The sequence below is a fragment of the Gopherus flavomarginatus genome, chromosome 7 (genome assembly GCF_025201925.1).
Source record: "Gopherus flavomarginatus isolate rGopFla2 chromosome 7, rGopFla2.mat.asm, whole genome shotgun sequence".
NCBI classification, from domain to species: domain Eukaryota; kingdom Metazoa; phylum Chordata; order Testudines; family Testudinidae; genus Gopherus; species Gopherus flavomarginatus.
In genome coordinates, this window is record NC_066623.1 from 104,349,123 (window position 1) to 104,374,576 (window position 25,454).

General features: G+C 41.5%; 1 protein-coding gene across 4 annotated transcripts; it reads left to right on the top strand.

The window, feature by feature from the left end:
• The first annotated feature begins 698 nt into the window (after positions 1-698).
• On the top strand, positions 699-22,241 carry TMEM59 (transmembrane protein 59). 4 transcript variants are annotated; one of them, XM_050963599.1, is made up of 8 exons: positions 699-952; positions 5,188-5,293; positions 7,653-7,747; positions 7,955-8,107; positions 8,434-8,506; positions 8,874-8,955; positions 11,500-11,608; positions 19,769-22,241. In XM_050963599.1, exons 1-8 carry the CDS (start codon positions 779-781, stop codon positions 19,916-19,918), a joined length of 942 nt encoding a protein of 313 aa, XP_050819556.1. In that variant the 5' UTR covers positions 699-778; the 3' UTR covers positions 19,919-22,241. The 4 variants fall into 4 exon arrangements, with proteins under 4 accessions (XP_050819556.1, XP_050819555.1, XP_050819558.1 ...); XM_050963598.1 differs by having other exon boundaries at positions 700-952; positions 8,871-8,955; XM_050963601.1 differs by lacking the exon at positions 5,188-5,293 and having other exon boundaries at positions 855-952; positions 8,871-8,955.
• The last annotated feature ends 3,213 nt before the right edge of the window (positions 22,242-25,454 follow it).

Genomic DNA, 25,454 nt, shown 5'->3' on the forward strand with positions numbered 1-25,454 from the left:
GGGAGCTGCGGGGGGGAGGGAGGAGGGATGGAGTCGGGGGCCCGGCCCGCGGGGGGGGGGAGAGGAGGGATGGAGTCGGGGAGCTGCGGGGGGAGAGGAGGGATGGAGTCGGGGAGCTGCGGGGGGTGGACGGAGGGATGGAGTCGGGTGAGCTGCGGGGGGGTGGAAGGAGGGATGGAGTCGGGGAGCTGCGGGGGGTGGACGGAGGGATGGAGTCGGGGGGCCCGGGGAGGGAGTCGGGGGGCCCGGCCTGCGGGCGGGGGGAGAGGAAGGATGGAGTCGGGGAGCTGCGGGGGGTGGACGGAGGGATGGAGTCGGGTGAGCTGCGGGGGGGTGGAAGGAGGGATGGAGTCGGGGAGCTGCGGGGGGTGGACGGAGGGATGGAGTCGGGGGGCCCGGCTCGCGGGGGGGGGGAGAGGAGGGATGGAGTCGGGGGGCGCGGGGAAGGATGGGGCTGGGTGTCTGGAGGGGTGCGATGGGCCCGGGGTCCTGCTGCCCGGAGCCGGGGACTTGGCGGTTGCCCAGCGGGGCCCCCTGAGGCTGCAGCAGGCTAGTAACACGGTCCCCGGAAGTGACTCCCCTCGTAGTTCCCAGCGAAGGCAGTTCTCCGCCTCCGCCCCAGCTCAGCTCCGAGAGGGAAACTGCGTCTCCCGCCAGGCCCCGCGGCGCGGGAATTCTCGCGATATCCCGCAAGCCCCGTCCTTCACCTGAGGGCCGGAAGTGGGGGCCCGACGCTATAAACAACACCCCCGCTCCCCCGTGAGAGAGGAGGGGCAAGATGGTGGCGTCGCGGGGGAGTTTGTCGGGGCTGGGTCTCGTTCTGCTGCTCCTGATCTGCGGGAGGGGCTGGGCTGCCGCGGGCTCCTCCGAGGCCTTTGACTCGGCGCTGGGGAGCACGGCGTCGTGCCACCGGGTCTGTGAGCTGACGTACCCGCTGCACACCTACCCCAAGGTACGGGACCCCCGCCCCTGCGCAGTGGGGCTCCCGCTACACCTGCCTCGAGGTACCCCCGCGCACGTAGCCAGACACCGCCCCTTGCACTCTGGCCCCAGGGCCTTCCGCCGGGGTCCCCCTGCTTCTCCCCAGCTGGGGCCATCCCTGATCTCCAAGTCAGTGAGACTCTGTTGGCATGACAGGCTGGGCGAGTGTTGCCAGAACATAAGAGACTCCCCAGGTATTTGTGGGGGTGAGAATGACTCGCTTCCCCCGCCCGATAGCGTCTGAGGTTTGTTCACCCTGGTCGCCTGGTTATTTCTTATGTGGCTGCAGGTGCCTCTAGGTATGGGCCCCTTGGCTAGAAAGTTTCCCCCTACACACCACCCCCAAGATATGCCATGTTCCTTTCTCACCACCACCACCCCCTTCCTATGGCATATAAATAGATTACATGAGGTAATATCTCTTATTGGATCAACTTTTGTTTGTGGATGGTAAAAGCTTTTAAGCTACACAGACCGATCTCTTCTTCAGGTCTGAGTAAGGAAGTAGACCTGAAGAAAAGCTCTGTGTAGCAGTCAGTAATTGCTCTGTAAAATATAATGTTTTTGGGGAACAGGTTGGTTGTTTACCTGGTAAGGCAATACCGTTTCCTCTTAGAATCTGTATGTTCAAAAGCAGCAAAGAATCCTGTGGCACCTTATAGACTAACAGACGTTTTGGAGCATGAGCTTTCGTGGGTGAATACCCACTTCCTCAGATGCATGTAGTGGAAATTTCCAGGGGCAGGTATTTATATGCTAGCAAGCGAGCTAGAGATGACGAGCTCAGTTCAGTCAGGGAGGATGGGGCCCTATTCTAGCAGTTGAGGTGTGAAAACCAAGAGAGGAGAAACTGGTTCTGTAGTTGGCAAGCCATTCACAGTCTTTGTTCAATCCTGAGCTGATGGTGTCAAATTTGCAGATGAACTGAAGATGTTCAAAAGCTATTCAAGCACAGCACATCCAGATTTTGTTGTTGTGGGGTTTCCATGTGTTTTCTTCTCCATCCTTCCCTCAAAGAAACAGTGCCAACTTGATGTGGGCTGCTCCAGCTTTAAAACCATACAAAATATCTGTGTGTTGACAAGTAAAAAGTCCTGAATCATGACACTGATAAAACATTTGAATGATAGAGGATGAAGTTTGAAGAGTGGTTTAAAAAATGAGCACCCCAAAAAAACTTCCACCCCTGGGTTCTAGTTAACTTAGGCAGAAGTCTTTCATGGTATCTATCTATATAAAAGGAAGGTGTTGGAAAACTGTTTCCCCCAGCTCTGTTTCATGTTGAGCTTCAGCATCAGTTCAGGATTCCATAGAATTCTGCGTTACTGTTGGAATTTGGAAAGTTCATTATTCTTTTTAGTCATGTATGAATTTTTGACTGGTAATATACTTTATTCTCTATCTGCAGTGGTGTAACAGGTTGAGTTCAAAATGTGGGGTGCACAAACAAATGAGGGAGATGAGTAATAGAGCAGAAAGTTTGAAGTGTGGAATTAATATTTTTAGAATAAAACTACATAACCATGGTTTTGAGACAGTAACTGTGATGTGTATATACCTCAACAATGAGTGGAAGCAACAAAGACTTGTGTAGATGGAATGAAATGTATAACTAGAATATGGGACTTTATGCTGCATGTTAAGATGTCTAAGCATGATACCAATTGCAAAAAAGGCCAAAGTTTTTTTGGGAACTGAATCATTGTAAGATTAAACATCTTTCTTCCTTAATCCCAACCCCAAATTTTTTCCTACTGCAGATGAAATTTCAGACTCATATGGTGAAGCATAGTTCGCTTTTTTTTTTTTTTTTTTTTTTTTTTTTTTTTTGGAGGACTTTGGCAAGTTTTTGAAGGAAATTGAGACTCTGGTGTTTCTAGTAGCTTTTGGAGTTCTTAAAAATCTAAACACTTTGAGGTCATCATTACAGTATACATAAAGAGGCCAATAAAATGACACACAATTTTCTTCCTACTGAGTCCTTTTTGACTTAAACAATCTATCCTGTATTGATTTTAAGCACTACTGTCACTAAGCTGCCAAATAGAAATAGAGGTGGCAGGCAACTTTATTTTGGAAACATTCATTGTTCAGTTTAATTCATTAAAGAGAAACTTCATTAAGACTTGGCAAGAGAATCTGTGTGCGCATCATACCTGCCAAAGCCCATTCAATATGAATATCAACATCTGAGGCATATTTTCTGCAGCAGGATATTTCTGTTAGGGAGACAGTCAAGGTTGTTAGGCTTTATTTAAAAAAAAAAAAATCTTGACCCAGCTTGGCAGTTGTTTTTATGTTTTTGCAGTATAAAATATCAGAACATCTGTGTCTGAAAGAAAAACACATCCATTTATTTACAATGGGTTGGTTATATGGTAAAATGTGGTGTGTTTGCCTTGATCCTTTAATAATGGATTCAAAGTTCTCCTCACCTGTAAAACAGATCATGACAACCATAAGCATGAGGTCAGAGCCAAAAGACCTGTCTTGAGTTTTCCAGTTAGCAGATTCACATGGTGTCAAATGCAGAACAATGTTAAGTGTTTACAGCAACACTACAAACAACCAGTTTTGTTGGTCGTAACATATGAGAAAGATAAGGTAAGTGAGCTAATACCTTTTACTGGACCATCTTCTGTTGGAGGAAGATACAGACTTCCAAACTAGACAGAGTTCTTCAGGTCTGTGGAAAGAAGTTGGACACTTTTTTTGAAAGCTTGTGCTTTCCACCAACAGAAATTTGTCCAGTGAAAGATATTACCTTATCTATCTTGTCTCTGATGTAGAAAATATTCCACATTGTGGAACTAGATAACTCTCTATTTTTATTACTTTACTTTAAAAAACAAGCAAAACTTCTAAGATACCAGGGAAGTAGGTACTTGCCGAGGCCTCATTTAAACACAGTTTTTCTACCAGTAGGGTATACTAAAGTTGGGAGCATGTGTTTTTATCTAAATAATTATACTGTTACAACTCCTAGTTATACTTGTGCAACTTAGTGTGGCTGTAGTTATACTAATATGAAGGTGCCGTATACCAGTGTAGCGTATTCCCCTTTCCATAAGGAAATAAGCTATGCTTGTGTGACTGTGGCCACACTAGGAGGGTTGTACTGCCTTAGGTATACCAATACTGCTCCAGCTATACAACTTCTGTGAGTAGACAAGCCCTCAAATGAAGTCTGCCTTACGGACACCATTTATCTGCCACATGGTACTTCTAGTAATTAAAACAGTATGTTTCTCACAGCTAAGGGAGTATTTTCTTGTGAAACAAAGTACTGTAGCACTTAATTAATTATTGGGAGAAACATTACGTTATTTTTTACTTGGTCTTCTGAATGCTACCATACTGTAATCTTGATTGGGGCATTATACACAGAGGTGGATATAGTCCCTGCCCTGAAGAGCTTACAGTCTAAGACTGGAACATATGAAAGGTGTGAGAGAGAGTGACCATCAAATAGGAACATTGATATACCTTTTTTTTTAATACACTTTCTGTATCTTAGTTTTGTAATTACATAAAGGAATATTCTTCTCCCTTACTTCCTGTCACCATAACCAGTAAATAGGATGTTTACTACCTGTTCTGGCAAGTAAGTAGCCTTGACCCAGGAATAGTGCACCACAGAATATACTCTGGTTACTTATTTTGACAACTTTTTACTTCTAATTATATTCTGTAATAAATAATTGTTGTTTTGAAGATGAATAGTATATTGTCATTATGACTCCTCACTGGTAGCATTTGCCATTAAATCTTTGAGAGATAAGGACTGCCAACTTTCTGTGTGAATTAGTGAAGTGAAGGTTAATGGGTTCTACTTTGATTCTTTAGCAGCTGGCACCTTGATTTTTTTAAAGCTATAATTTTTCAGAAATGCATTTTTGAACTTGCTGACTTTAGTGATCTGTCTATTCAAGGCTGGTTCCTTGCTGAATAAAGAACTGTGTTCTGCTTGGACTAAGGAAATCCATATCAAAATTGCCCAATAATTTTAAATAACTGTAATTTGCTTTTGTTCCATACTGTACAGACCTTGGTGTTTGGCTGGCTTCTAAAGTTTTCTTTTTGTTTGGGTTTTTTTTCCACAGTAGCTTTTATAGTACTCAGAAAAGTAGTATGTTGCTACCCTAGGTTCTTGGATGAAGTATTAGTAATTTCTTTAGCAACCCTGCTTTTCTTGTGACTTCCCAGGAAGAGGAACTGTATGCATGTCAGCGAGGCTGCAGACTGTTTTCTGTTTGTCAGTTTGTGGATGATGGAATTGACTTGAATCGGACCAAACTGGAATGTGACTCTGGTAAGATAATTCTATGCTCTTTCTATAAGATGTAATGTGAAGAGACAAATGAAGGGAAGAGCGGAAACATATAAAGGGATATTGTCAATCTGACTTTTAAATTGATCTTACTCTTTTTAAAAAAAAAATTTTGATAGAGCACTTATTAAAAGTTCTCCAATTTTTAAAAGGGGTTTCTTCTTTGAGCCTTTAAAATAAGGGTCCTTTTGGCCAAGGGAAACACTTACCTAATGTAACCATATTAGGTGTAAAATGGTTAACTGACAGTGTAATTTTCAAGCTGATGGTGTCCCTTTTACTCCATGTAACATTATGCAGTGACAACCTAATAAATTACATCAGTTGCAATGATTTTCATAGCCCTATCTATTTGTTGGGACAGCATGGCTTTGTATTTACTTCAGCTGAAATGTTTGCTTTACAAAGCACAAATCTTGGTGAACTGTATACTGTACTACATCACTGATATGGCCTCATTCAACTAAATTTTACAATATCTTAACTACATTCTCTGCCTTGCATGTAGTTAAACAACTTGGGAGCTGGGTTTGTCTTGTTAAGCCATTAAATATCAAACATTCATGAATAACTAATTGTTTTAAAAGGATTAATTATCTGAAGATCAGACAAGTAATGTTGATAATTAAAACTGTGAAAAGACTGTACTTGTTACAAACTATATACCAAGCTAATATTTCTTTGCACTTCTGTAGTACTTCCAGCCAAGGATCTTAAAGCAATTGATAAACATTAAGGTTCGTATACTGAGATCAAAAGTGTGGTGCCAACCAAGCAAGGCAGGAGAGGGAGCAGCTCTCCCTGTGTAGTCTAAAAGTGGGTAAGTGCCAACTCAGCACTAAAAAGAGGATCAATCTTGTGCTGAAGGCAAAAGGGGCAGTGGCCAGCTCCAATAGCAGCGAGGGTTGGGGAAAGACACATTATTTCAATATGGAGCTGTGTTATATGAGCTGGGAATAGGCTAGAGCTGAAGAGAAGCTGTATCCTGTGCACAGCTGTGATCCAGGCATTTCTTTTCAATTGCCAAACCACACAACAAGGAATATCATAAAAAGAGGTGATGCAGCAAAAGTCCAAATGTAGAGTTGAGTCTGAATTGTTGCCTCCTTTCCTGTATGACATTGCCACCCTGAGCTGTTGCCTTCTGCCTGTTCGTTTGCAGTGGTCTTATAACACTGATTTAGTTTGTTGCTTGGTGGCTGTCCTGTGCTTTGTGATGCACTCCCTGGCCATTATGTTCAGTTCTGTCTCTAGGTGCTTCTGTGACTGACGATTGTCTGGCTTTGTTACTGTTTTACCACAGGACTGCTGCTCAGGCTCCTGAGAACTGCACACTCAGTTATTTGGCTGATTACTGTGCATTCCCTGCCAGGATTTTGTCTGCCTTGTTTCCATAGGCTGCCCATATCTGGTTGTATGCGTGTTCATTTTCCTCTCCCGTGAGAAAATGGATAGTACTAACATTCAGTATGCACTTTTACTTGTCACGCCTGTTCTTTTTGTCTCTTCTGACCTAAGCTTCCAAGTACCCTAGTGAGAGAGGATTATCCCCAGGCATAGGGACTTTCCCCAAGGTCATACTGCAGGTGGGTGGCAAAGCCAGAAATAGAATACAAATCTTCTGGCTTCTCACCTGTAATTACTAGTCTGTCCTTTATTTTAAGTATTGGATACGGATATTTGGAAATAAGAGCAGAGCTGACTTTCTTTTTGATAGAGCTTGAAATTGGTGTAGAAAGTCTTAACTATACTCATGCAACACTGATGGGCAACCCCCCCTTTGTTCCGTGTTATGCCATGGCTCTCTGAGGTTTGATGGATTCTTCTGTTAGTTTACTTCCATCCTCTGGAGCAAAACTTGAACTTTTTCCTGGTGTGTGGGAGGGAAGGCCATAGTACTGTGGGATGGTCTTTCAGAACTCTGGTTGGTGATCCGTGCCATCTCTGGTACAAAATCCTTGCCTATTCTACTGGGTTGAGACTGTGTTAATTTACGTCACTGTGTTGGAATTTTCTATACCAGTAATTGTTCTTACTTTATTTTGATTGTTTTTTGCTTTTCCTCATTTTTGTGATCAAATGCTATTGCTGCATTCAGTTTTTAGATATAACCCAGTTTTATGCCTATTCTAGATAGATCATCTAGATTACATCAGCCCAAAGAACCCGGTACCAGTATTGGTACATTGCTTTCATATTATTCCTTAGGTGGGATTGGGAGTCTTTAAAATTGTCCCTTGAGTCCTTATCCAAGTGTACCTACTGAAAGCACAAGTGTAAGGTGTTACTGACTTAAGATGTGAAATTATTTTTCAATTTACACAACATTTCTTCTTTGCAGCTTGTACTGAAGCGTATTCCCAGTCTGATGAACAATATGCTTGCCATCTTGGGTGCCAGAATCAGCAGCCATTTGCTGAACTGAGACAAGAGCAAGTAAGCATGTAGCATGTTTGTCAAATGCCACCTACTTTTTTTTCTGCTGCTCAGATTCTCACTTTTTTTTTTCAAATTTAATAAGTTTATGTGTAGAAAGATGGAGAGAGATTCTCTATTTAAAGAGTAAAGCCTTACTGGGGACAGTGTTAAATTGCTTGAATATGTATAGAACAAATTGAAAACCAGTTAGTGATGTGTTTACAGTTAATGTCCCTGATGCCAAGGATTCATCTCCTTTTCCCTCTGACACTGGTGAGATCATTCTGGAGTGACATGATGGACTCAGCACAGAGCTTCATAACTTCCTCATGGACCTTCTACCTTCAAGCGGATGACGGCAAAATAGTTATATTCCAGGTGCTTGCTTGCTTTTTAACTTTTACAAGGCTTTGTGTATCCTGGGTGTTAACTGTTGATCTCCTTAGTCTTCCAATCACACAACAGATAGCGGAGCTGTCTCGGCAAGTAACTGCATGCTTAATGTTTGGCAGCAGTCAGTCTCTCTTTGTAGTGGTCACTGGATTTGCAATGTAGAAAGATGAACTTAAATGGATAGTGTGTCAAAAAAATTTCCTATTTCTTTTGCAAATGTGAATGATGCTTATGGGATGACTATAATTTTAAGGTTAATAGAAGCTTTATGAAATACAAATAAGACGTTATAATTTTCATTATTGTTTTAGTCAAAGCCAGAAGTTCAATATATTCCACAGGACACCACAGATCTGAAAGAATCGTCGTTGAGCAAAACCTCTTGTAAGTTGGTTTGGGCTCTCTAGAGTGCAAATGAAAATATTCATAACCTGCAAGAGTAAGTCAAATCTTCCACAAAGGAAAAAGTCATTATGGGCAGACTGTCATCTTCACCCTATATACATTGCAACAAAGGCCACAGTAATAAATAAACTCTTTTTAGAATGTATTTTAAATATAGTGTGGTATTTATGCCTTTGCTACACTGGAATTAGAACCATTTTAAAGAAGCTTTCTACTATCAGTGTCTTGGTATAGACAGGGACTATATGAGACGAGTTTTTAAACATGAGTCTGTTTTTGTTTTTGTTTTTTGTTTCTTTTTCACTTGTAACCTTGTAATGGAGCTGTCATTGTGATATTTCAGCAGACCTACAGCCAAGAGGTTCACAGACACACAGAGGATTTTTTGAAGAGGAGGAAAGCAATAGCTTTTTGAAATGTCTGTCTATGTATGTATCTTCTACTGTCTTGTAAAAGCTTAAATGGTAGGATGACATTCCTTCCCCATATATTTTACATGTCATATACTCCATCAGAGAATCTCAAGCTGACAGAACTGTATTAAAGAAAGATGATGATTAGGGGGAGGTTTTGAGCACTTGTGTTATCAAGAAAATAGATATTGGCCACAATATACTTGTCTATTTGGCCAACCTAATCTCTCCATGCAGTTTAACCTAACCATGATATTTGTCATTTCCTGTCCCACACTGCTGATATTTTGCTGCAAGCTGTTAAACAGCTGCTACATTTCACTGGTCTCCTAGATAAAGCTGCATATCAGGGTGAAGTGATTGATTTGTGTGGTACTTTGGGATTGTCTAGTGTGAAAGGTGCTGTATAAATAACAGTTTTGCTTTATTTCTAGACTGATATGATACAATATAACTTTTCTTTTTCTTTCATTAATCTTTGCTACTGAGCAGCAGGATGCGTTCACACACTTCTAGACATACAAAACAATGGGGTCTAAATTAGTTGCAAGAAAGATCTTGACATCATTGTGAGAAGTACACTGAAAACATCTTCTCAATGTGCAACAGCAGTCAAAAAAGCTAACAATGTTAATAACTAGAGAGGAATAGATACAAAAACAGAAAATCCATGGTACACCTACATATTGAATACTGCATGCAGTTATAGTCACCTCATATCAAAAAATTTTAGCATCAGAAAAGGTACATAAGAACGGCCATACTGGGTCAGACCAAAAGTCCATCTAGGTCAGTATCCTGTCTTTGACAGTGGCCAATGCCAGGTGCCCCAGAGAGAATGAACAGAACAGGTAATCATGTGATCCATCCACTGTCACCCATTCCCAGCTTCTGGCAAACAGAGGCTAGGGACACCATTCCTGCCCATCCTGACTAATAGACTTTGATGGACCTGTCCTCCATGAATTTATCTAGTTCTTTTTTGAATCCTGTTAGTCTTGGCCTTCACAACATCCTCAGGCAAGGAGTTCCACAGGTTGACTGTGTGTTGTAAAAAATACTTTGTTTGTTTTAGACCTGCTGCCTATTAATTTCATTTGGTGGCCCATAGTTCTTGTGCTAGGAGGAGGAGCAAATAACACTTCCTTATTTACTTTCTCCACACCAGTCATGATTTTATAGACCTCTATCATATCCTCCCTTAGTCTTCTCTTTTCCGAGCTGAAAAGTCCCAGTCTTATTAATCTCTCCTCATAAGGCAGCTGTTCCATAACCCTAATCATTTTTGTTGCCCTTTTCTGAACCTTTTCCATGTCAATTATACCTTTTTTGAGATGGGGCAACCACATCTGCACGCAGTATTCAAGATGTGGGCATACTATGGATTTATACATAGGCAATATATTTTCTGTCTTATCTATCCCTTTCTTAATTCTCAACATTCTGTTTGCTTTTTTGACTGCAGCTGTACATTGAGTGGATGTTTGCAGAGAACTATCCACAATGACTCCAAGATCTTTCTTGAGTGGTTAATGATAATTTAGACCCCGTCATTTTATATGAATAGTTGGGATTATGTTTTCCAGTATGCATTACTTTGTGTTTATCAGCATCGATTGGCAACAAAATGATTAGGAGTATGGACCAGCTTCCATATGAGGGGAGAGTAAGAAAACTGGGACTGATCAGCTTAGAAAAGAGATGACTAAAGGGAAATGTTATGTGAAGGGGTAAACAATTCCCTATTCCCTATCTCTATATCATTCGTGATTTTATAGATCTCTATCACAAGAACTAGGGGTCACCCGATGAAATTAATAGGCAGCTGGTTTTAAACCAACAAAAGAAAATACTACTTCACACACTGCACAGTCAACCTGTGGAGCTCAATGCCCTGGGATGTGGTGAAGGCCAAAATTTAACTAGGTTCAAAAAAGAACTAAAGTTTGAGGATGGGTCCATCAATGCTATTAGCCAACGTGGAACACAACCCCATGCTCCAGGTATCCCTAACCCTCCAACTGCCAGAAGCTAGGACTAAATGGTAGTGGATGGATCACTCAGTTGTCCTGTTCTGTTCATTCCCTCTGAAGCATCTGGCACTGGCCTCTGTCAGAAGACAGGATACTGGGCTAGATGGACCATTGGTCTGACAAGTATGGTCATTATGTTCTTTAGAATTGCGCCAAACATTTGGCTGCTATTTCCTAGCATAATGAGGTTCTTAAGGCAGAAAGACGGATTAGAGATTTTGCTGTCATGCATTCAAAATGCAATTAATGGAGAGATTTGTTGGCAAAATAGCTTAAAAGTAGGAGTCTGCTTGGGATCTAGTAAAGAAACTGCCAGACTTGATTTGTTGTGCTTCCCTACCCTGTACCTGAAGGACAGGTAACTAAGGTGGGGTGGGAGACTGGTTTCCCAGACTCCTCCAGTGAAGCATTCAACTGAATGATCTAGACATGGGAATGCAGAGTGGTAAAACCCAGTGTGTGTCTTTAGGAATAACAGTTTAAGAAAACAGAATAAAAAACTTTAACGATGCTCATTACATTTCAGAAATTCGGGTTGGATTTTAACTACTACACTTGTTCTCTCCATACTGGTGCTACTCTGGATTTGTTGTGCTACTGTTGCTACAGCTGTGCAGCAGTACGTTCCATCTGAGGTAAAGCTTAATTATTCTATAGCTTACATCCCCTTGAAGTTATTCATATTACTTAGTGTCTGAAATGCTATAGGGTCTTAGATGTAGAGCTGGTTTTTTGGTTCACTGTGTCAAAGTTAGACTCAGGACTCAGTTTGTCAGACCACTCTGTTTTATTAGCACAGCGCTCTGCTAATAACACCCAGATAATGTGAGCACCATGCAAGGCACAAACTCTTATTTATACAGATAAAACGGCAAGCACTTAACAAGATAACAAAGGAAGCAGAATCTGATAAGTTTACCTGGGCTAGGCATGCATATTTTATTTCCTTACTAACTATTACCGATCCTCTGTTCATGTTTCGCCATTAGCACCCTTGTTTATGCCTAATGTTTCTTTTCCTGGCACCTGTATTTCAACATTTCTTATTTCTGCTTAAAGGTACATACAACATTTCTTTAATCCATTCTTATTTTTACAGTTTAATTCATTCTACTTTCACAATCCCTCCTTTTGGTCAAGCTCACGCCATGACCAAAATTTTACTGGTTCCACAAGTCAATCGTTCTTTATTTCTTCATCAGTGATATTTAAAATCATCATATTAGCACTCTGGTTTGGGGCAGCTATCTGTGTGGCATGTCTTACACCATTTTGGATGCAACAGGAGATTAACTGAAGACATACAAAAATCACTAAGATTCCAAACAGGATAGTTAGGGCTCCGTGAAACAACCAGTTTCCTGTGCCAGAGAAATTGAACAGGTTACTTAGCCACTTCCATAAAGAACTTGGCTCTACGTGGGGAAAATATGCAATTTGTTCTAAGTGGCTATAGCGATCTATTACCTCATTTGGTATTGTATAAACACACAACATTGTTTTCCAGTGAGAGCACAGGTCCCTCCTTTGGCTGCCAGCACTGTCCAATGCCTGACGGTTCTGGAGGGCCACCTGTCGGATTGCCCCTGTTTCTTTGGTCAGGGCTCTTAAACTTTCTCTTTTTTTTTTTTTTTGCCATTATTTTAACTACTGATTGTAACCTTAGGAGCCTTTTTGCCTGGTGTATTGCTCCCCCAAGTGGGATAAAGGAACTGCCAATAGCCTCTTCCCAGGTGTCATTACTGTTCCATATTGTGTTAGACGGACAAGGTCCTCCAGTGAGGTCTGGGGAATCGAATGGGTAGCCAGGACAGGAACACCAGTTTGAGAGTGGGTGGGATGTGGCTGCAGAACTAGCATTTAGAAATATTAAGGGTCTGAGCTATCCACACTTGCTACTGGCTAAAAGAATTGTCATTGTGGACTCCCCAGACCTTAAGACACCAACAGCCAAGGAACAGGCACCAGCAGAGGCACATGTTGGAGGCAGGGCCCTTCTGGTTCTGACAACCTCAACGGAGGGAACTGCAGTCACAGTTTTATGTCCACCAGGCAGCAGGCGCTAGGCTCACTATTGCTTCTTCTTGGGCCTCGCTTTATGTAGTCGTCTGCTTCTGGCAACCCTTACGAGAGCGTAGATTGTAAGGTATTGCAGGCTGTTCCTCTACGTCTTCTTCTGGAGTCAAAATTGACTCTGCGTGGCCCTGAGGTGGTGATTGGTTCACTGGGGGTGGTGCATTTTTACACGGCGAAGCATGTATCCACTCTGAGATGCCAGACAGTTTAACAGCCGTCGGGATAGTAAGCAGTGCCTGGTGATTCTTTGATGTTCTTTAAGTCTCTTTACTACTTGTTCCTTGACTCTGGCTATAACAATGGCCTTCACACCTTTATCTTTTCCTGATGAATACATTCCTCATTCATACAAATAGATTGAGAATACAAACAGTAGTATTTTATATCGAGCAAAAAAGCATTGCAAATTAAACCTTGCAAGTTTTACAACTGATAACCAAGACAATTTACATTGAGACCCAGGTCTTCAATGTTTCTCTAATTTACTTAACATAGACACAATAGAGAATCCTGTCTCTTACTACCTAAATCTTATAACAAAGAATCAGAGAGGGCCCAATTTGTAATGCATATGGGAAAACAGAATCTTATAGTCCCAGGGGGTCATTTCTTTCTGCTATTTAAAATAGGTGGCTAGCAGAATGAAATCAAATTCTTATGGGACATTATAAAATCCTGCTCCTACATATCCCCCTTTTGACACTAAGATTATTAATTGCCAGTGTCACTTCTTATTTAGTCCACGTAATAGAAAATACTGGGAGGTGATTTGGGCCTGTGGCTTTAGCTTTACATACATTTGTTATATCCACCAGCACATTTTAAACATTTCAATTAAACACATACAATTTAAAACCAAAAACAATTAGGGGTAGTAACATTAGTATGCCAGTAGTTGTGGGAGACCATCCAGAAAATGTTATACCAATGGTAAGCTGTTACGTTTTTCTGCAGTGGCAATTCTTAACATGTCCCCATTTGCGTGTATAATATGAATAGTCCAGTTATCCACACTTTTTTTTTGAGGAACTATGTTACCTTTTTATGTTTTAACAGATGATTGGTAACTGTTTGCCATTCAATGGCAAGATTGATAGAAAACTCAGCTAAATCAGTGCTTACAGTAAGCTGAGACTCTTTTGTTGTTGTGGCAAATAGTAAATGTGATTATTGGTAAACACAGTACTTACATTAACATTTGTCTTCTGGTGGGTTGCTAACACTTTTTAAACACTTTTTTCCCCAAGAATTAACACATACACATAGCCCATTATACAGTACTTTGGATTATCTGAAAGACAAAAATAACATTTTTCTACCCCTTTTGGGGTGGCATTGAATATTACTTAAAAGATTCCTTTCTTTTACAAATACCCTTACTGATTGCAGGCAAAACAGAGGAATTACCCCCATATTTTCTTGTTTTTTTTTTTTTCTATAGGCAGGCCAGGTTTTAATGGGTTCTACTTTTTAAGGGTTATGCGGAAATTATTCCACTGTTTAATTATTAAATTCATGAGGTGGTGTACTTCAAGTTTTTCCTCTTAGGCCATGGCTACACTAGAGAGTTGCAGCGCTGGTGAGGGGGTTACAGCGCTGCAACTTAGGATGTGGCCACACTTGCAAAGCACCGCCAGCGCTGCAACTCCCTGGTTGCAGCGCTGGCTGTACACCCGGTCGAGCCTCGGGTGTAGGGATTCCAGCGCTGGTGATCCAGCGCTGGTCAGCAAGTGTGGACGCCCACCAGTGCTTTTATTGACCTCCAGGGTATAAGGAGGTATCCCAGAATTCCTGTCCACAACAAACCGGAAGAAAGGGAGAGCTCGGAGTTCAGCCAAACTGCTTATTTAAAAAACAAACACAGCTCCTGTTTGCTGAGCGAGCGGAGGCAGGCAGGGGAATTACTTTGGAATGTTCACAGCTGTTTGCTTGAAGAGAGAAACAGCACGCTCACACGGCAGAGGGGGAGGGGGAAGTCCGTGTTGAGCAGTTGCTTATCTGGTCTGACGGGTATTTAGAAGTACATAATTTGCATTTAGTGAATGAGAGAGGAGTGGGGGAAGGGAGTTAGAACTGTTAAAATGATTGAAGGTAGGCACTGTGTGTCTTCCTGTCCTTAGAACTTGCAAGGCAGGGAGCTGAGAACAGTGTCAACTCCAAAAATCCATTCTGTCTGTCTCCTCCACGCTCCCTGTCACATTCCACCCCACCCCCCTCTTTTGAAAAGCACGTTGCAGCCACTTGAATGCTGGGATAGCTGCCCACAATGCACCACTCCCAACAGCGCTGCAAATGTGGCCACACTGCAGCGCTGGTAGCTGTCAGTGTGGCCACACTGCAGCGCTGGCCCTACACAGCTGTACGAACACAGCTGTAACTACCAGCGCTGCAAAACTGTAAGTGTAGACATGGCCTTATATAGCATACCAATTTTGTAATGTTTTCCCTGCTGTGTTAAGCTTTAAGTTTAGTCACAGGTAATAGCTGAGAAGCATCATTACCATATTACTTTAAAGGGTTTTTCCAAAAATCATACACACTACAAGTTGTTACAGGGGTACTTACTAACATTAAAGTTATTTTAATGTTTAATATTAACAGTAACATTAGCATCAAATCTATTAAAGGTATCTTGTTATACCATGCCTTTTTATGTAGGCAATTTGTTTGCTGATGAGGTATGTTCTTTATTTGCAGCTTCTTTTGTGCTGGCAGTTCTCACCTTTCTTTATCAGTTAGGTAATTTGCATCAACACAGGCTTGGCTTTTGGATTCAAAGCCATCAGCAGAGCTCAGAGACTGTCTTAACACACAGGGATCTGAAAAAGAAAACACAGCCTATTGCGGCTCTTTTTGGAGCCCTAATAGGATTTAAATTCAGCAGCACGTTTCATTTGCATTTTTTTTACCCCTTTCTACAATATACACTGCACATGTCCTAGGGAAAATGCACATTCTTTCTATACTATAACTTTTTTAAAACATTGGCCATATTAATTTTTGCATAAGGTGTAACTGTTTCTTTTGTTCTTACAGAGTTTTCATGTACTCTTATCAAAGTGACAGTCTGATTACACAGAGCTATTTTAAGGCGCAGTGTTTTTAACATTGCTTTGTTTTTACATAGCTGTATATATATTTGGATTATTTACAGGCACTCTTCTGGAAAAGGGCCCATTTTCCCTTCAGAATAGCTGCAAAGAAACTAAGAATTCTCTCTTTAACATGGTCCTTTTTTAACATTTTCACAAAGTTTAACTGCTTAATTCTCTCCAGCCTCTGTAGAGTTAACTTTTCACTCTTTCCTTAAATCACTTGTTTATATCCCAAAATGACACCTTTATCACCTCAGATTTCACCATTTTAAGTATTGTTCCAGGGGTTCATGCCTGCACTTACTGCTTTTCTTACTCCTGACAATATTCCCTTAGGGCTTTCAACCTGTTTCTTTATCTGTTGCTTGTCTGGGCCCAATCCTGCTTTTTCCAATGAACCGTTTGTGAGTGATATTGTGGTCATTTCACAATTTTGAAAGAAATGTTCAAGGAAAGGGACCAGAAAGAGTGGGGGCTAGTTGAGGAACCCCCCCCCGCCTTGCTGAATTGGTAGTGGAACACTAAAGAATCAGTTTCTGAGGCAGACAACAAATGGGAACACAACAAGGGGCTTTTTGTCCTTTTTACAATGAGATGAGAGTATGAAGGGGGTTGGATTGATCCAGGGTTTGGAGAACGGGGTAAAGGGGAGCGCTCAGTCTGGTGGTGGGAGAGGAGGCTTTTAATAAAGCTTAACTTATTATTTGAATAATTGAGAGGCGAGTTTTGGTTTTGTCCACCTATGATTTGCCTCTTACCACCACTGCATGAAACAATTAACCTTTCCTTTAGCCAATTTAGTTTTAGGTTGGCTGAGTTTGTCCTTTAAGACGTCCACTCAGTCTTTGTTCCAAGATTTTAACAGTGGCCACTGAGTTTTGGGATCCCCCTGAGTTAGCCTAGACCATTTTTCCAGAAATTTACGGGAGTCTGGACCCTTTTTACAGGAGTCCGGACCCATCCTAAATACATAAAATGAGCCGGCGTTCATTTAGGGAACGGTCCCAACTTAGACATCTGGTTACCCATACGGGAGGACTTCACACACCAATCACACAAGAAGGAAATTAGGGTTCGTCAGAGCGATGCCCAGTGCAACACACAAAAGGAGCCCACAGGCTACTGCCTCAATCGCCCTTGCTTTCACACTAAGGGTTTTACCCAAGGTGCGGTGCGGCTGCGATTGTGCAGATTCCACTCACTCAGACCGCAGGGACAGGAAGCCTTTGGTCGGCCTATCCCCGGACGGAGACAGCATCCAGACTCAAACACTCCACAAGAGGACGGATAGACACAGAGACAGGACAGTCCTCAATCTGGACAAAACACAGAAATAATTACCTGACCAGATTCCTGATGTCAGATCCCGGGATCCCTACCAGAACAGAGTGGGAACCAACAGGTTCGATGGCGTAGACCTCACTGTGGCTATGCGCCTTTCCGTCCTAGTGGAGGACCGCTCGGGCCAAATGCCCAGGTGCTGGCTGCCACGGTCATCCTACAAAAACGGTCAGGAATCACACGGCTCTAGTGAAGATGGTTGCCATCTCGGTGGAACCTCCAAATTGTCAAAGTTAGACTCAGGACTCACAGTTTGTCAGATCACTCTGTTTTATTAGCACAGCGCTCTGCTAAGAACACCCAGATAATGTGAGCACCATGCAAGGCACAAACTATCTTATTTATACAGATAAAAGGGCAAGCACTTAACAAGATAACAAAGGAAGCAGAATCTGATAAGTTTACCTGGGCTAGGCATGCATATCTTATTTCCTTACTAACTATTACCAATCCTCTGTTAATGTTTCGCCATTAGCACCCTTGTTTATGCCTAATGTTTCTTTTCCTGGCACCTGTATTTCAACATTTCTTATTTCTGCTTAAAGGTACATACAACATTTCTTTAATTCATTCTTATTTTTACAATTTAATTCATTCTACTTTCACAACTGGCTGTTCTGCAAAATTAAGAATAAAATCTGCTAGAATTGAACTAAAAATGTTGGCAAATCAAAAGTCAATGCATTTTTTATCTGGGTTTAACAAAATTTCATCTGCATCAAAATGAATCACTTTGTGTTGGGACATTTTAAAAATAAAGACAAAAATTGTAAGGTCCAGACTCACAAAATGGGTGGAGAAGATGGTGGGGGTGCCTCCCTTTATAATCTTTAGCCTAGTAGATAGGGCACTTAGCTGGGATGTGGGTCACCTGTGTTCCCCTCTCTGCCAGCTGTGGAGCAGGGATTTGAACTTTGGTCTCCCATGTGGCAGAAGAATGCCCCTATTGGCATTTGGGGCAGGTCTCAATCTCTCAAAGTTGTTCAATTGTGTGTAAAGTAAATTTAAAGTCATTGGACCAACGACATAAATGTGGGTCTCCCATCTCCAAGGTGAGTGCCCATAACCGTGAGGGTATAGTCATTCTCACTATTACTATTCTCATTCTCACATTCTCAACGACTTTTCATTCTGTTGAAGCTGTTCCACTTTGTATAAATGACAAAGACTGTGAAATGACTGCAGTGTCATGATTACAGCTCTCACCTTGGAGATAGGAAACCCAAGTTTGTGTCCTTATTCCAATAAATGTTTAATTACAGCGTTTGCACACAGTGGAACAACTTCAGTGAGAGATGTGATCTAGAATACCCTCCCATATCCCAGTGCTTAGGGCAGTGATACTCAATTAGATCTACCTATGGGCCGTTGGGTTGCCCAGTGTCTGGTTTTTGACTGGAACATCCAGTTGAAAAGGGACCCTGGTGCTGACCAGGCCACTAAAAATCCAGTCAGTGGGGCTAAGGCAGGCTCCTTGCCTGGCCCTGGCTCTGCTAGGGTCCAGGAAGCGGCTGGCATGTCTGTCTCCTAAGCACAGGGACAGCCCTGGGGGCTCTGCATGATGCCCTCACCTCGAGTGCTGGCTCCACAACTCCCATTGGCTGGGAACCCTCTTGCCCATGGTAACCATGTTTGACAACTGGACATCTGTTTCTAGTATCTTTTTGCCGGAGCAGAGTGAGACCTAGGGATGTATGGTTACAGGTTGCATTCACTAAACCATTAAAGGGTTTTTAATAAGATTGTGAGAAGGCTGAGAATGGCAGGAACCTGTGGACATGATGTGGGTGAGTGGCAGGAATCTGACTGGAGGAGGAGAGAAAGGACTGGCTGAAGTGACTCTTCCCCCCCGCCCCCCCAGATATGCAAGACTGGCAAGTACCACACTCATTCTGACAGGAACATGTCAGTCCTAGCCTGGGACTCAGACTCAACTGTGAACATGAATTTTAGATGTCATGGAAAATGCAAAGTGTTTCATAGTAAGAGTTGAAGCATTGCTACTTTGAGGACCTTCAAAACCTCACTGAGAAATGTATGATAATAGTTATATGCCAGAAGCTGGGAATGGGTGATGGGATGGATCACTTGATGACCTATTTTGTTCATTCCCTCTGAAGCACCTGGCATTGGCCACTGTTGGGGAAAACAGGCTACTGGGCTAGATCAACTATTGGCCTGACCCATTATGGCCATTCTGTATTCTTATGGCTAAGCATGTCTTGAGTCTTGCATTCAGAATCTGATGATATGATCTTTTTAAAATTAGTTTAATTATTTCAGAAGCTGAGCATCTATGGCGACTTGGAGTGCATGAATGAAAAACTGACCAGATACCCAGCTTCTGCTCTTGTTGTTGTTCGATGCAAGACTGAACATGAAGAAGCAGGACCTCTACCCACAAAAGTTAATCTGGCTCATTCAGCAATTTAAATGGTTTAAAAGAATTTAATCAACTAATTCTAGCAATTCTGTCAACTTCTGGTGGGTTTTTTATGGTTTCTTCTGCTAGGGGGCTTAGCGGTCAGTGTTTAAATGCAAATAAAGTTACAGAATCAACAAATCAGTCTGTCATGGAATCCTTGTTTTCCTCTAGTAGTGAAGAGAATTGCAGGTTTAACTTGCAGTGTTTTCCATATATATGTAATTGCTTTCACTGGAGTTTGCAATGTGTTTTTTTGCTTAACAAAAACTTTAAACATGCTCGCTACACTTCCAGTCATTTCAAACTGTTCTATGATGTAAGACTGGAATTAGCTCTGTAAAAGTAAGAGATAAATTCTAAGTGGGCAGACGAAGCTTAGGTCAGGCATTTTCAGTTGTGAGTGAGTAAGAACATTAATTGTAGAACCATTTGCAGAAATTTTGTATTATCTGTTAGTCTTTGCAATAACCCTTTCCCCAAAAATAGAAATGTATTTTTTTACAGTTATAAATATGCAGAATGTTAATGAGGTGTACTGCAGGTTGAGCTCAGACTGTCAGAAATGCAAGCTTTTAACGACTCAGTGACGTATCCTTTTACACACAAGAGACATGCTTATTCTTTTGACAAACTTTAGCCTTAAACTCTTCAATAGCTTGTTAAGTTAGAGCATACTTTTTCTGAAGGCACTCCCTTTGCTGTGCTGATTAACTAATTGGATCCAGTTGTTTCATTGTCAGAAACAAATTGATTACTGACAACTGAGAATAAATTTAGAAAAGTAGAATTACTGTAGCCTTTTGCTGTGGCTTTCAGTTAACCATGATGCACTCAATATGAGACTCATCTGCAGCATCCCCCTAATATATGCAACCTTACAACATTCTGCTACATTAGTAAGTGCTGTTACTGAATTGTATTGTGTGAGAATATTGTTATAACTAGTTTGTCCAACACAGTTCTGTTCTTTACTACAGCAGCCATGATCTAGTGGTGCCTGCTAGGCATCTATAAGCAAGAAGGGACTGTGATGGTTTTCCTTACAAAGTCTCTTTGCAAATGTTTAGAAACTGGCCAAAATTATATCCCCGATATCTTAACTTTTTTTAACTTTTATCCAATTGTCTACATTCAGGTTAGAAGTAGGCAATAGAAATCTACTGGTTTTGCATAGCTTTTGTACTCTAGCAAAAATTATACTTGAGGCGTTCCAGAGAATAGTTCACTGCATGAATTAAAATCAGAAGACTAACTTAAGTTTGTTTGAGAGTGAGGTTTAGAAACGGGTATGCATTTGGTAAATTTCTAAGGTCTGAGGACTATATAGTTGTGGTTATAGATCATGTATTATGGGTCCATACTTAGAGTGCATACCACATACACTGTGGTGCTTGCTATATGTGGTAAGCATACACAGAGCTGCTACAAGTCGGTGTTCTCTTCAAAACTATGTGCACCTTACATTTTTGTCATGAAGGTGTAAAGTTCAGAATCTAATTGTTCAAGGGGTCTAGTGTGTTGTACAAACATTGAATTTAAGCCCAATTACATAGTAACTTTTGTTGTTATGGCATTGAAAGAGGATCTGATTTACAATCGTGAAAGTTGGAGTGAAATGCTGTTCTTAACACGTCTTTATTAAATATCTAGGTTATACAAGGGTCTAAAAATGTGATGGTCGTGCAGTGCTTTAAAAACTTTCATAATCTGATGCCCAAAAATAGCTTTTTTATATCTGTAGTAGTAATCAGTCCCAAGTCTCTCATTTCTATGCAGTTATGTACGTCAGACATCAGTACACAGCCTTGTTTAATGCAGAATGCTGACGTACTAGTATCAAATGTAACTTGTGCAATGGCAGTTTAAAAATTTTATGTGCAAATGCAGACTTTATACCAGTGGCTATGGCTGGTATTCTTTGCACTAACTTTGTCTGCAGTGCAGTCTCTGAAGACACTTTTTAATTATCTCAAATCTTGACTTATAACTAGCATTGAACATAGCATATATGTAGCATTGAATCTGTTTTCCCTGTGATGTGTAAATGCTGGAAATAGTGTTTATATAGCCTCACTGAAAGTGTAACTGTCCAGTTGCCTGTTTCACTATATGTATAGTACAGCTTTCATTATGTTAACTCATGAGTGTAAAACTGTTTTTTCTTAACTTGTATTTCTAAAGGTGGATGTTCTCAAATGTTTAAATTTTTAATTATATTTGGGTTAATCACCAGCTTCTAGTTTTTATTTTGAGCTGTAATATCTGCTTAAACTTCTGAAAACCGGAAATGAGAGAGAGAAAAAAATCAACAAATAAATAAAGGTTCAAGTCTTGGGCCTTGTTATTTACCTGAAATGTTACGATACAATGAATAGATGCTGAAGTCCAGGACTCAGTAACACTCTACCATGGGTGACGCATACAAAAGTTGAGTTCCTGTAATGAACTTCTCAAGGTATTAATGTCTATAAACAAAACTATAGTCCAAAAAACCAGACTTCCACAGTATTGTACATTTCAGGATTTGTCCAGGTCTTTTCCGAATCAAACTAATGTCAGCAGTTCCCACCCTAAGTAGACTGGAATTCAGTCATCTTTGTAACCATTACTGGAGCAGACCTAGGTCTTATTTACCAGTTTTTAAGATGGCAAAACAATCTCTGTTCCTCTTCCTTATATTCAGATGCTTTTTTTCTGAAACGCCAATTTTGTGTGCAGTGATTTGGGTTTTGGCTCTGCCCCAAACTGAAAACTTTAGTAAATTGCTTTAAGCTATTGTAGATGAGGGACCAACTACTTCCTCTTCCCCATATTATTGTACATGTGACCTTTTTCTCTCGTGTTTTGAGAACTCAAACATCTACACTTAGAAACAGGAATCCTAGCATCTCCGTTGCTCAATAAGCAATGTATGATTTAAGTTACAAAAGACTGAATTCCTGCTCCCCATGATGCAGTAGCCATAGCCTATTGCACCGTCAGAGTCCTAGGTGAATGGAAGTCATAAACGTATGTGCTTATCTGTTCCACTGATTTTATTACTCTGCATCCGTCTAGTTAGGGCTCACATCACCCTGCAAGGCTGGCAAATATTACTTGAGTAGATGGAGAAACTGAGGTACAAAGGTTCTGATTTTGGCCAAAGGCAGTTCTTGATTGAGCTGTGATTTATGTATAATCCCACTCTGTAAACCCAAGTGTGACCTAGTAGGCTACAGCAGAGTGTGTGCTGGTCTCTGATTTCTTAGTGACTGAAAAAGATGAAATGTCCTTGCTGGCTCTTAAACTTAATAACAGACTATGGAGCTATGCGTATTTGTTATCTCTGCTTTGGATCCTGCATGTGATCACAGGGCCGCCCAGAGGATTCAGGGGGCCTGGGGCAAAGCAATTTTGGGGGCCTCTTCCATAAAAAAAATTGCAATACTGTATTCTCATGGGGGCCCCTGCAGGGCCCAGGCAAATTGCCCCACTTGCTCCCTGCCAGAGGCAGCCCTGGGGGAAAAAAACCTTCTGCATCTCAGCACAAATCCAGCTTTGAGAACTTCTTTACAAGGTATCACTGGTTCTCAGCATCAGCTAGTGCTAAAAGGCACTAAAGCTCATTAAAAGGGCTGGACAAATATTTTCCGTCAACTTTTTTTTGATCGAAAACTAGGGGTTTTTAAAAAGCAAAAAACAATCACGGACAATGTCTGCTTTCCTTCAAAATTTGTTGTGCTTTTTTTAATTAAAAAGCTGAAATTTAGTCTACCAAAACCTGAATATGGTTTGGGGTTTCAGAAGTGTGCGGCCAAATGTTTGCTGCTTGCTATGTTTGATTGTTTAAAGAAACACTAAAAAATTCTGCTTAAAAAGATCCAAAACTTTCGAACCACCTCAGCTTGTGACCAAACGCCTGAGCCCATCCAGTCAGAGATTTTTCCAGGTTTCTCATACTCTGTTGGCTTTCTTGACTCATATGTCTCCATAACTTTGGGTTCATTTAGGTTAGAACATAAGAACAGCCATACTGGGTCAAACCAAAGGTCCATCCAACCCAGTATCTTGTCTACCAACAGTGGCCAATGCCAAGTGCCCCAGAGGGAGTGAACCTACAGGTAATGATCAAGTGATCTCTCCCCTGCTATCCATCTCCACCCTCTGACAAACAGAGGCTAGGGACACCATTCTTTACCCATTCTGGCTAATAGCCATTAATAGATCTAACCTCCATGCATTTATCTGTTTCCTAGAGACTGGCTCCATGGGGTTCCTCATAAACTGGGGACAGTTACTGTTGGTTTGTCTTTAGTATAGCTTATGTTCATACTCCACGAACTGAGCATTTGAGCTTGTTCCAGAATCTGGGATGAACCTATGTTGTGAAAACTGACATGCTCAAAATAGCACATGCATGTGAATGGACACAGGGTGCTAAAATTAAATTAACCCAGGGGTTCTCAAACTGGGGGTTGGGACCCCTCAGGGGGTCACAAGGTTATTACTGGGGGTCATGAGCTGTCAACCTCCACCTCAAACCCCGCTTTGCCTCCAGCACTTATAATAGTGTTAAATATACAAAAAAGTGTTCTCAATTTATGGAGGGGGAGTCACATTCAGAGGTTTGCTATGTGAATGGGATCACCAGGACAAAAAAGTTTGAGAACCACTGAATTAAATCCTCTGAAGCCTCAGGGAATGCCCGGGCTGGGGGGAGGTGTCTCCCTTGGTAGGGTCAGGAAGCAGGTAGGTGGTGTAGGATATTGCTCTTCTCATGTGATCCCTCCCCCAGTGGCTAATTTTAAATGAAGCTACTCTCCCCTGACATGAATCTCCCTATGGCACTGTGTCATAAACAGATAGCTAAGGGTTAATGTCTCTTTCACCTGAAGCACCTGACCAGAGGACCAATCAGGAAACCGGATATTTTCAACTCTGGGTGGAGGGAAGTTGTGTCTGAGTCTTTGTTTTCTGTCTGCCTGCTTTCTCTGAGCTTTGGAGAAGTAGTTTCTGTTTTCTAGTCTTCTGTTTCTAAGTGTATGGACAAAGAGATCAGATAGTAAGTTATATGGTTTCTTTTCTTTGGTATTTGCATGAATATAAGTGCTGGAGTGCTTTGATTTGTATTCTTTTTGAATAAGGCTGTTTATTCAATATTCTTTTAAACAATCGACCCTGTATTTTATCACCTTAATACAGAGAGACCATTTGTATGTATTTTTCTTTCTTTTTATATAAAGCTTTCTTTTAAGACCTGTTGGAGTTTTTTCTTTACTTCAGGGAAATTGAGTCTGTACTCACCAGGGAATTGGTGGGAGGAAGAAATCGGGACGATCTGTGTGTTGGACTTGCTAGCCTGATTTTGCATTCCCTCTGGGGGAATAGGAAAGTGCTTTTGGTTTCCAGGACTGGGAACAGAGAGGGGGAGTCACTCTGTGTAGTTTCACAGAGCTTGTGTCTGTGTATCTCTCCAGGAGCACCTGGAGGGGGGGAAGGGAAAAAGGATTATTTCCCTTTGTTGTAAGACTCAAGGGATTTGGGTCTTGGGGTCCCCAGGGAAGG